A 13036-nucleotide genomic window follows, 5' to 3' on the forward strand; every position below is an offset into this window, starting at 1 on the left:
TTGACACAACTTATATAAAACTCCTTTACCTTTTCAAGCTTTCCTCTTCTGATTAATTTTCTCATTCCAGATACTTTTTTTCTTAATAGTCCTTTTCTTTTCTAACATCTGCTGGGTAATTGATTTGATAGTTTTATTGGTGAAATTTCTTTTTCTTTTTTTTTTTTTCCCCTGTGAAAACTTCACTGTTCCTTAGTATCTATTTGGGTGTGTCTGTCCTCATGATCTGGGTAGGAATTGAGATTGGTTTGAACAACCTTGGACTGGCAGAAGAACCATGGTTATCGTCATTTCAGTTCATATTATTCTAGAGAAGTTTTCTGTCCCTGTGAAGATAATTCTTAAAGAAATTGTAAGTGCCACTTCAACACATTTACACAGCACAGCTATGTGTAACCGGTATTTTAATGCCTCTGATTATTATTCTCATATAAAGATGTAGAACGTATGCTTTTTGAAGGGGCAGATTTGTTGGAGGAAGATTTTAGAAAACAGTGAAATTTTCTGAATTAAAACAAATCCAATTTTGTAAATTCTGTAGTTAGATAAGAAGTGTATAATCTCTTTTTCCCACTGTATTTCTAGGTTGAACTGCTTGAAGCAGCTCTGGATCATAATACCATAGTCTGTTTAAACACTGGCTCAGGGAAGACGTTTATTGCAGTACTACTCACTAAAGAGCTGTCCTATCAGATCAGGGGAGACTTCAACAGAAATGGCAAAAGGACGGTGTTCTTGGTCAACTCTGGTAATAAAAAATTATTTTATCAAATTGTGTGGAGGAAAACTGGATGAGATTTTATGGTTAAGGAGATTTTTTCTGTGGGTATTAAGTTAAACTCTTGAAAGTATAGAGAGGTTGATGAATAATGTTTGTTGAAGCAGAAATATCATTCTGTCTTATTTCTTAACTTTATAGTATTTCTCTTAAATGTTAGTCATCTTACTTCATAGGTGTTAAACTTCAGCTTTTTTCTAAAACGTAATTGCATTTAATTCTGATTCTGCATTTTTTTTGAAGGATTACTTTCGGAATATAATCTGATCTAAGTAGTTATTTTTGTTTTTGATGTTTTAGCTTCACACAGTGTATCAAAAGGTGCTTGATTATGAAATAGGTAACTTTGATTTATGATCTTGCTATACCAGTTGTAGAAAGAAAGTTAGATGCTTAACTTAAAAGTTAGATATTCAGTAAGAGTTTAAAGTACTGGGTTTTATGTGTTTGGGATTAGATATTAAACTAAAAAGTATAAAATGTGAACATAAACTGCTCGGGTACTAATGTAACCATGTCACTCCTCTTCTTTTTTTTTTTTTAGATTGTCTCAGCATGTGATGTTCTCATGTGCTTTAAATACATATTAGTCTGTCTTATTTCTTGGTGATACAGTCTGATTTTATTGAAGAAAACAGGAAGGGTGGATCTGGAGTAGTTGCCATTCCAACCTAGAAATTATATTCTTAGATTGGGGAAAAATCACCTTTAAAGAAGGAAGGTGGTATAAGGCTCTCTGAAGTGAATGACAGAGGGTGGGGTGGTGAGTCTAATAAGTGTGTTTTGGAGATTACTGTGAAAATATGATTTTAAATTGGCTATCTAAAAAATTGGTGGTCAGGTGTAATATATAATAATAAGGATTTCCTTAACTGTTTAACTGTTAGTAGTCCAGAGAGCCATTTAGGGAAGAGTTCTCATATTTACACGGAATATTATATTTGTAATCAGCAAACCAGGTTGCTCAACAAGTGTCAGCTGTCAGAACTCACTCAGATCTCAAGGTTGGGGAATACTCAAACCTGGAAGTAAGTGCATCTTGGACAAAAGAGAAATGGAACCAAGAGTTTACTAAGCACCAGGTAAGACTTGTAGAGAATTTTCACTTAATAAATCTGTACAAGTCCTTGGTTTATAAGATGATCTGTAGCCTTGGTTGTCTGAATTAGGTTTGAAAACTCTACTTTTCTGTACTTTGTCAGCCTAGAAGCTAGCCCTCATGTGTTTTCTTACTATAATCTCATCCTAAAGCCAGGTAAATTACTGACATGTATTGCTCTTATGCGATAGAAAAGAAACAGCTTTTACAGTATGATTTACTTGCTTGAAAAACACAAATTCCTATGACCTATTTCCATCTTGCAGATAACTTGCTTTCACAAAGTTTATTCTTGAGTTAAATGTCTTGAAACTGGAGACGTTTCTTGGTTGAGATCTTAGCGTCTTTGATGGAAGACTTCCTCGTAGACGTTTCCATGTAGCCAGCTTGTGTTGAGGGCCTTTCGTGTGTTGGATCTGAAGTGGTTAAGAGATGCTTCCTAACTAACCTAAGCAGTCCCCAGTTTGCTAGTATGTCTTACATATTGGGGTAAAGCCCTCATTAGTAAAGCACTTAAAATCCACAGAATGATAAGCCCCTGTCTGCTTCCAGAAAACCTTGTCAGTTTGATGGGGAAAAACTGTGATAAAACTGATAGGTCTTATCAGTCAAAATTATGGCTCTAGGAACCTAAAAACCTGAAGTAGATTTAGTAGATTTATCATAAAAACATGATCTCCATTATCAAAATTTTCTTTCTTGTCTCTTTCCGCGTTTTCCTAATTTTACACCTTGGTTCTCAAGTACGAGCTTCCATACGTTGAGGATTTGGGTTTTAATTTTTACTGATGAGTGTCTTAATCTTCACCTAAAATACAGTGGTTTCATAATCTGATTTCATAGAAGTGTGTCCAGGCAGGTGAATGGCATGTGTTGTATACTGATAGCAGCTTTATTTTAGGTTCTCGTTATGACTTGCTATGTCGCCTTGAATGTTTTGAAAAATGGTTACTTATCACTATCAGACATTAACCTTTTGGTGTTCGATGAGTGTCATCTTGCAATCCTAGACCACCCCTACCGAGAAATTATGAAGGTAAGTTTTTAGATTTTTATCAGTCTTAATAATGCAGGTCAAATTACTGAGTATAAGCAATGTTTTTATAGATCAAAAGCAGTATTAGTTACCAGTTTGGGGAACTTGGTTCCAGTGTAGGAATGAATGAATGAATATTAAATTAATGTTCATTTAAATCTATAACCTATAATATTAAACTGTAATAAGTTTATAACAAGTTCTAAATCTATAATAAAAATTTAAACATAATATAAATCAATAAATTATATGATCTATCATAAGTGAATTCATAATCCATCATAGCATATTTAAATGTTCCTTTTTGATAAACTGATCTTTTAAACAAGCTACAGTAATTCTATAAGTGATAATTTTAGTATTTGTTAGGTCTTCTTGACATGTTTTATTAGGATGCTGTCTCTTTGGTTAGGGCCTTGCAAAATGAATCCCTTACTGTCAGTATCTTTTCTTTTGTTAGCTCTGTGAAAATTGTCCATCATGTCCTCGTATTTTGGGACTAACTGCTTCCATTTTAAATGGGAAATGTGATCCAGAGGAATTGGAAGAAAAGATTCAGAAACTGGAGAAAATTCTTAAGAGTAATGCTGAAACTGCAACTGACTTGGTGGTCTTAGACAGGTATGCACTTCGTATTGACTTGGCTTTAATGAGACCTGCTATGACAGTTTTAGGCCTTCAGTCTCAGTGCTTTGCAGATAGTCTCTAAGAGAACAAATGGCTATTAAAAGGAAAGAGCAAGGCTAAGAATTCCTTATCAGGATAGTCATCTTCGAATGCAAGAATCTGACGTTATTTCCACAGAGAGTAACGGAGGCGTTTCTGCCTTAAGAGGAAATGCCTCATAAGCGCGGGCCCATCCTATTTGCTGGTGTTGACGAGGACTGGGGAACTCAGGAAATCGGCGTCCTTTTCTGCAAGTGTGGACACTTTGTTGTTTTGACCCACGTGTCCCACATGATGCTTTGAAAGAGCATTTATTTATTTACAGGATTCAATATTTTACAACCTGCTTTAAAATAATAGGAAACACCCTCTAGTTTTGAAAGTGGGTGTAAATTTCTGAGAAGATGTTTATGACTTTGAGGTTTGTCTCTTTTCGAAGGGGTTGCTGTTTCGAGTTTCATTAAAACGTGCAGACACAAACAGCCTTTTTGATCTAAGTTGGTGGAAGTGAGCCTATATAAATGAGGTTTTTAAATAAATATAACGAATTCAATTCATATTAAAATACCCTTATTAGATATAGCCTTTAACAAGGTTAAAGATTACCAAGCGGTGGTTCTTAGGACAGTTATAATAGAGATGACTTATTTCTCAGGTTATGAAGTTAAGTCACACATGGGTTTTGAGTACTGGCTCCACTAATTGTAAGCCATGTGACTTCAAGTGAGTCATTTATTGTTCCTGAGCCTGTAAAATGGCATTAGTGGTTTCAAGGGATTCTTTGATGGCATGGAAAACACCTTGTGGTGTACCTGTCATTTAGTAGGATTTTGGAAAGAGTTCTCTTTGTGGAGTGAGGTGAAAAGGTAACTTGTAGATTCATAAAACTTATGAATCCAAATGTAAGGTGAAATACAAATCTCATGGCCTTAAGGACATGCTGTTTTCTGATTTTCCTGAGCTAAGACAGTCTGTGATGTAGAAGTGAAAGGCTGTACTTTTGCTTTTATCTGACCTGAATTAGATTGGTAGGCCTGTACTACTTGAAGTCTTTAGGAGAAGCAGTGGTATTAGAGTGTTTGGGTAAAACTGGTAAGTAATCTATTGAGTCTGGCATTACCTAATTCTCAAAATGTGACTCTTAAAAATTCTCTTTGGGAATAATGAAAACTGTAGTATTTAAATATGTCTTTATTGTGTTTCTTTTCCTTAATTAATTATTATATGTGCTTTTAGGATTTTGTGTGTTGTTCTGGTTGTCGTATTATGAAAGTCATGAAAGATCCAATTACGTGAATGATAATGTAATTGACTGAAATTTGGGGGAGGTTTCCTTATGAAGATATGTTAAAAACACATTAAAAATAAAATTGACATTTGCAAATGCTAAACGTTTTCAAATAGTGTGGAAATGGATACATTTAATGGTAACACTTCCTCTCTATGATCTTCTCCCCTCCCCCTTCCCTATTTCTGCTTCTGAGAAATCATCATTATTGAGTTTCTTGAGTATTTTGACTAACATTTTTTCTCATTCTGGATGATGCCTAAGGGGGCAAAAGATGAAAGGCTAAACCTAAAAAACCAAATGAAAAACCTGGGATAATAATGCAGTAACAAAATTCATATTGAGACCTAACAGGCAATCACAGTACGGATAGAAGGAGTACCACTTTAGGAATGCTTGTTGTGAGCCTGCTTGTTACTCCAAATGAAAATAGGAAGTTTCTTTTTTGGTTTAGATACATAATGGATTGTAATGCTGGAGTGAACTTGTGTATTGTGTGTTGACAACTTTTGTTTCTGATATTAAAGATATACTTCTCAGCCATGTGAGATTGTGGTAGACTGTGGACCATTTACTGACAGAAGTGGGCTTTATGAAAGACTGCTGATGGAATTAGAAGAAGCACTTAATTTTATCAATGACTGTAACATATCTGTACATTCAAAAGAAAGAGATTCTACTTTAATTTCTAAACAGGTAAGCGTATACAAAGTAAGTATGGGGAGTATAATAAAAGGCTTCTATTTATTTTTAATGTTGAAATGAATATTCTTCTAATGAGGCTGTTTTATATACATTTTAGTTTAAGGCCTTACCTTCTTATCTCTGGACATTTTTTGTTGAATGTATCGCATTGGGTTGAGTGTACTATTACCCGACAGACAGTTATATTATTAAATATAGACCTCCCTGGTTTAAGGAGATGTCATGATTATTTAAGTATAAGAAGTGAGTCCAGTTTTTTTTTTTTTTTTCTTGGTCAGATGAATTAGTTCCTGATCAAACCCCCGGGCTGAATGAATTCTTCGGCTCTTTCTTTGTATGTGACTGGATATGAGCTCGTCATCCCTGAACAGTGCAGCTTTGAGAAGCAATTCCTTAGGACGGTGGCCTTCAAAGTGTGGGCCCTAGATGAGCAGCTTCCCTCTGGAACTTTTTAGACATGCAGATGACAGGCCCCACCCTTGACCTGCTGAATTTGAAGCTCTGTGGGTGGGGTCCAGCAGTCTGAGATTTGACAAGCCCTTCAGTTATCCCGATGCCATTAAAACTTGAGAACCATTGTCCCAGGACTTTGCAGCCAGTTGGGAACGGTAGCACTGTACTGAATCTAAGTCTTAATTCTCTCCTGCTGGTTTTCTTCTGGAGCAGCAGTGCCCAGGCTCTGCTCAACACTTGTCTTCTCATTAAGTCCATGTTCAACCCAGTGTGTCTTTTACTTGCCTGCAGAACTGGCAGTCCCTCAGTTTTTAGCTTTAATAAGGATTTACATTCTGCTCTGAGCTGGCTTGTAAGATGTGGCACTCTGGGCATAGATAAAGTTCAAGGAAAATTGTTTTGTTTTTCTTTGATACCTAGAATAAAATTACATACTCTGTTGCATTTGCATGTACATGTATATGTATATTCTGCTACATAGTTCTTTGCATATTTACCTAGAAGTAAATGACTCAGTTGTACTTTGAACTAATCACAGTTCTAAAATTGCTTTATTAACTGTATACAGTTGCATCTTTTAATTTCTCTTATTTGATTATTTTCGCTGGGGAAAACAAAAGGATGGTTCTGGGCATATATATGAAAAAGTAGAGCTTGAAAAGACCATTGGCCCTTCCCCCTAACCTTGGGGAGTTAACCTCAGTGTTTATATTAGAGGGGTAAATTTATTTTGAAGGGGCAGACTAAAGACAACTTAAATCCCAGTTAAACTCCATATGAAAATAACTACATGATTATTGTTTAGCATTTGGGCCTTTACATTGTTTTGTAGATACTCTCAGACTGTCGTGCGGTATTGGTAGTTCTGGGACCCTGGTGTGCAGATAAAGTAGCTGGAATGATGGTAAGAGAACTACAGAAATATATCAAACACGAACAAGAGGAGCTGCACAGGAAATTTCTATTGTTTACAGACACTTTCCTAAGGAAAATCCATGCACTATGTGAAGAGCACTTCTCACCTGCCTCACTTGACCTGAAATTTGTAACTCCGAAAGTAATAAAACTGCTTGAAATCTTACGCAAATATAAACCGTATGAGCGACAGCAGTTTGAAAGCGTTGAGTGGTATAATAATAGGAATCAGGATAATTACGTGTCTTGGAGTGATTCTGAGGATGATGAGGAGGATGAAGAAATTGAAGAAAAAGAAAAGCCAGAGACAAATTTTCCTTCTCCATTTACCAATATTTTGTGTGGAATTATTTTTGTGGAAAGAAGATATACAGCAGTTGTCTTAAACAGGTAAATCTCTAAGATTAACATTTTTCCCATAGTAGAACAGGCAGCTCTTTGTTTTGTGAAGTGATATGTTGTAATAGCTTTAAGAGCTACCAGAAGGCTTTTATGTAAGTGTCCTGTACTTTTGGCACCATCCTCGAAACTCATGTGTTACGCTCTACTGGGATTGACAGGATGTTTATATATACAGTAGCTTTCCCCGAAGGCTAGATTTGATATGACTGAGGTTTTTTCCCCTAAAGGGTGCTAATCTTTTCTAATCCATTAAAATAGAGTGCAAGTGTAGAAAAATTGTTACATTACAGTAAAGCATTCCTTGTTTTATATTAATTGTTAGATTCAGTTAGATATTTACTAACCTGTGACTATGATGTGTTAGGCATTGTGTTGAGCATTTCACACCAAGCTTTCTCCTTCAGGTAAATCTTAAAGATAAATTTTATCGGGGTGTTACTGTGGCTAATTTTTCTGTGTTAGCTTTTTTCCTTACCAAATGTCGATTCAAGTTGGCACGTTTGCAGTGAAAAGTTTTCAGCAGCTGGATTTGAAATTTGGATTGGTTCATAGACTACATATTAAAATTTTCTGAATCAGAGGAAAATAAAAATGTTAGGGAGGAATTCAGAGGATATTGGCAAAGGTGACAGCGAATGCCAATTAGGTTGTGAATTCCCACCCTACTCCCTTCTTCAATAGAAGTGTATTTTTCCTGAATATAGACCCAGCCAGCTGAGGAGCTACACTTCAGATTTGTGTCAAATGGTCACTTACTGTATGGTTCTTTTGACTTGTGGATGGATGCTCTACTGTTTACAAGGGCCAAAAAGGGTCCTTATTTTGCACTTCAATCTACTTTTCTACAAGATCCATTAATTGGCCAAAGTTGATCCCTAAGAGCCTTTTCTGCAAGTATTGATCTCTGAGGAGAAATTAAGCTTTGTTTCCTGAGGTAATTTGGGATTTTTTTTTTTTTTTTTTTTCAAACTGCTCTGACTGTTTGGGGGCCTCGAGAACTTACTTGAATAACGAGAAATTGGACTCTGGGGAAGTCATCTGGCGGTTTTCGGTCTGGTAATTTTCATAGTCATTGGGCCTGATCCTTGTGATGAATAGGAGGTAAAGTAACTTCAGGTAGGGAATTACATTGGAATCAGAAGTTTAAGGTTGGAAAGGGACTTCACTGACTATCTAATCCAAGCCACTTACTTTTATAAAAAAGAGAAAGGCCTCAGGAGGAAAAGTGATTTGCTCTGAGTTAAATTGCCAGTCAGTGGCAGAGACAACTCTAGAATCCTGATATTCTGCCTCCTAGTTTTCAGTTCTTTGTGTAATCATAATGCCCTTGGGTATGACAGAACACTAAAAAACCAGTGCTTTCCAGTGGGAAGGCTGCCAGGAGACAGTCCAGGGAGTGCGTATCTGTTCGGGTTGTTTCTTAGAATGGGGGAAAGGCATTTTGGGGGTCAGAAAAGTTTAGCGTTGGCACAGTTGTAAGCCGAGTTATAGACGTACTCCCTGCCCCTATACAGGATGGTTTAAGAATTAAATAAATTTTCTGGGGCTTGGAGAGAAGTCGGGGTTCATTTTCTTCCTTTCCCCGCTTTTCTGCATGCGTTTTTAAGTGTAGAGATGTACTCGCTTTCACTGCAGGAATATTAGCCTGAAAAGGTTTATCAGAAGTCAATGTTACTTCCTGTTGACTCTGAGGATCAGATTAGTTGTGATCAACTTTCATAAAATGTGGCTGGAATTCAGTGTTGGATGATGAATCAGGAGTGGTTTGAGGCTTGGCTTTATGGGCAGCTAATTAAATATACAATAGAGGTCTTGTCCCGGTAAGCTTTTTAATAAGCTTAGAAAAACTTCCTGAAATCCAGATTCTTTCCTTCCATCAGTTTAAGGGGAGGAAAAACCCTTCTTCAGTGAACAGTTTAATGGGAGTACAAGCTATTGTAATACACAGGCAGTTTTCTATTCTCCTAATTAAAAAAATAAATCACAGCTACTTCTATAGATAATGTAGTATGTGTACAGTCTTCTGTTTATAGTTTTTCTTTTGCCTTTTGTGTTTAGGGCCTTATCATTTATAATTTACCTTTATATATTTTTTAAAATTTCAGAACAGTCCATGAGGGAAGAAGGTAGATGTTTTTACTATATCATAGATGAGGAAAATAACACTCAGTTTGTGACCTCCTAAAGTAATGCAAGTATCAAGTGGCAGAAAGTGGTTTCCACTCTCCAAGTCTAGAGCTCTTTTCAGTGTGTAATTTACTAGTATTGTGTGACTTTCACCAGTTTTTCCATTAATGTCCTCTTTTTTCTAAAAAAAATAATATATGTATTTATTTATTTGTTTTGGCTGCACTGGGTCTTAGCTGCGGCACATGGGATCTTTGTTGCGGCATGCAGGATCTTTAGTTGCGGCATGCATGTGGGATCTAGTTCCCTGACCAGGGATTGAACCCAGGCCCCTGCATTGGGAGCGCAGAGTCTTACCCACTGGACCACCAGGGAAATCCCTATTAATGTCCTCTTTTTAATCCAAGGTGTACCAGAGTTCATTTAGTTGTTTTATTTCCCTAATTTCCTTTGGTCTGTTACAGCGTCTTCTTTCCTTGTTTTTGATGACTTTGATACTCTTAAGGAGTACTGATCAGATATTTTGTAGAAGGCCTCTCAGTTTGAATTTGTCTGATGTTTTTCTCAGGATTAGACTGGGTTTTAGGATTTGGAAGAATACTACAGACGTGAAGTGCCCTTCTGGTCACTTCGTCTCAGAGGGATTCATGGTATCAACACAGAGCATCACTGGTGATGTTAGACTTCATCATGTGATTATGATTGCGTTTGCCAGTTTTCTCCACGGGAAAGTTATTGTTTTTCTCTTTTCTTACTTAATTCTTTGGAAGCAAGTCACCAAATCTAGTTTATTCTGGGGAGGGAGGGATTCAGTTTCATTCCTGGAGAGGGGCTTATATATGTATGTTACAGAAATTCTTCTGTGAGGAAAGTGTGTCTCTTTTATCCTATTTATCTGTTTATATTTGTTGAGTCATGTTCTTTTATCATTATGAACTCGTGTTTGTTTATTTTATACTTCGGTTATAATCTGATACTAGTTTTTTTTTTTTTTTTTTTTTGTATAAGTCGTTCCACCCCGGGCCGTTGGGGGCTGTTTGAGGTTAGCTCCTGTGTCCCTTTGACATGCCCTCATCCTTTTGTGTTTTGAACACTTCCTTACTGTCTGGCACTGCAAGATGTTCCAGGCTCATCTTGTATTTTTCTTGCATAGGATCAGCCACTTCTCCAAGGAGCCCTGGTTCCTTTTATTTCTACTCACTTTATAGGTGTATGTTTTGTGCAAGTTATTTACCTTTTTAAAGTCTCAGCATCTTCATCTATAAAATAGTAATAATACCTCCCTCTCTTACTGGGTTGTTAATAAGAGACACTGTATATAGAAATGGCAGTCTTTCCACCTGACATTGTACTTGGGGCGGCTGTGTGCACACACACATGCACTGTGAGCTGTGGGTCTGTGCCAGCTGCGTTGAGTGAGATACAGAGATTGAGGGTAAGCATAAACTCTTAGTTTTAAGAGTAAATTATGTCCTCTGAATGTCATACAGTTATATTCATAAACTCTTAGTTTTTTATGTCTGCTGAATGTTATACAATTGGCCATTGAATTTTAATGCTTTTAAAGTTACATTTTCTTAGTAGTTAATTTTCGTGGAATTTTACAAAAATTTTGGTTTCGGGTGAGTTTGAAATTAGGAAAAAAATAACCGGTTCTTTGCTATAGATTGTTTGAGAAACTCTGTGCACTAGAGAACAGCATTCTTTATCAAACAGCTTGCTTGTGGAACAACTCACATAAACTCAGTATAAAATTAAAAGAAACAAATAAGACTCTGTCCCAGCAATTCTGTGGTACTGTGAGATCTCTAGGCAGTGTGTGTTACTCAGTAACAAGCTCCCTGACAACAGTAGACCTTGTTTTGTTTCTCTGGAAGCCCGTAACTTTGCAGGGATTTCTTAAATTTATCTGATAGAGAAATTTTTCTCTTTAAACATTGTCAGCGTAGGTATATAGAATTCAGCTATTGCTTATAAGAGACTTTTTTTTTATTATTAATGTGCACATTGCTTCTTCTCTTCCCGGCATACTGGTGAGAGTCTGATTAAGGAGAAATAGATGTACTTGCAGTGCTTCTGTTTCTCAGCTAGTTGAAGTCTACCAGATTTATTTTTTTAGGCAAATTAAAATACATTGTATACCTAATTAGGAGTAACTTGAAATGCATTTTTTTAAACCTCTGTTATGTTCAAATTGCTGCTAATTTACATAAACTAAAATTTGGAAGTATATATTATTTCTAAGATAATTAATTTCATATTTTAGATTTGGGGGCATGCTGTTTGCATGTAGCACTGTTTTCTGTTACTGACATCATAAGTTTATAATAACTAAACGGATCTTGGAACATATTAAAGAAGTTTCTGATTTTGAACTTTTTAAGTACTTAAACTATAGAGCAGACTCTCAAACTAACCTAGACACACAAGTGTTTTACTGATTTGGAGGCAGGAAGATATTCTAGATGGCCCTTCAAGGTTTCTTCCAGGGCTTTGATATTAGCCTGTTTCATGTACTTACTGGGGGAAAAAAAAAAGAATGGTTTGACTTAAAAATGCAATTTTCTATTAGGAATTTATACTATGTTGTATGACTTCAGAAGAACCATATGGAATCGCTTAGGTCAGGTGTGGAACCATTTATCCTGTGTGCTGAGTTTTTGAATGTGGATATTTCCAAAATAGCTGTAATGGCAACACTAACTGTTAACCTTCTGCACCCATGTAACGTGAGCCCGTCCTGTAGCTCTTTTCCGTTTCTTAGTGGAGGACCCGTCTGAGGGGACAAGCGTTCTGGGTTAATACAGAGGTGCAGGCAGAAAGGGAGATGAGCTCGGGAGTATGTGCTCTTTCCTGACAGGATGGGGTGGGAACTCTCTTGGCCTTACAGTGCCGAAGCTCAGTGGCCTTTTATGCAGAACTGTGGTCAGCGGCCTGCCCAGGGACATGAGTGTTGGGAATGGAGATGCTTAGCAGTGGATGGAGGCATCGCTTTCCCTAGAGCCGTACTTCCAGTGGTACAGCGTGCTGGGGTAAATCTAAAAGAAATAACGCACTTCTTTTCATGCACAGCTGGAACTCTCTTACTACGTGCAGAGGAGAATGAAGTATTCCTTTGGGGTATTTGGTACTTTGCGTAAGTTTGGCCGTGGACACAAGGGCATGACCATTGCTGCAAGTTGTGTGTGTGCTTAGGGAAGTGCGTTGAGAAAGAGTGTGTGGTTTTTTCATTATAAGACTTGGACTAAAGCCAAAATACATGAGGAATCCATGTTTCTCTTTGCCTAGCGCTGTCCCCTCCTGGGCCACATTTCTATGAAGGTCATCACTGCCAAATTAGAAAGTTTGAGGGACTGTGACCATTTCATTCATCAGTGTAAATCAGCCCTGTATTTGGTGTTATAAGTATTTGGTCCACAGATCGACTCAGAGAAGAGCGACAGTGATTTCTTTTTAAGCTGGTTGAAAAAAAAAATACCGACTATTTTGTTAGGTATGTTGGCAAAAGGATATGTATTTCCATTTTAAGGGAGACCTTAGAAACAAAAGTTTAAATTTTTTTCCCTC

The 13036-nt window shown here is 36.8% G+C and overlaps 1 protein-coding gene across 5 annotated transcripts in view; it reads left to right on the plus strand.

Annotated features, from left to right (window-relative positions):
* DICER1 (dicer 1, ribonuclease III) overlaps nt 1–13036 on the plus strand; it is a 66815-nt gene that overhangs the window by 22879 nt on the left and 30900 nt on the right. For all 5 annotated transcript variants that reach the window (XR_010940917.1, XM_067726669.1, XM_067726671.1 and 2 more), the window contains 6 exons: nt 586–748; nt 1730–1860; nt 2779–2913; nt 3374–3534; nt 5395–5563; nt 6858–7330. Coding sequence is in view for 4 of the 5 variants with exons in the window: in XM_067726669.1 (XP_067582770.1) it covers nt 586–748; nt 1730–1860; nt 2779–2913; nt 3374–3534; nt 5395–5563; nt 6858–7330 (1232 nt within the window). In the remaining variant the exon portion in view is untranslated. The remainder of the gene's footprint in view (nt 1–585; nt 749–1729; nt 1861–2778; nt 2914–3373; nt 3535–5394; nt 5564–6857; nt 7331–13036) is intronic.

The sequence above is a fragment of the Pseudorca crassidens genome, chromosome 1 (assembly GCF_039906515.1).
Source record: "Pseudorca crassidens isolate mPseCra1 chromosome 1, mPseCra1.hap1, whole genome shotgun sequence".
NCBI classification, from domain to species: domain Eukaryota; kingdom Metazoa; phylum Chordata; class Mammalia; order Artiodactyla; family Delphinidae; genus Pseudorca; species Pseudorca crassidens.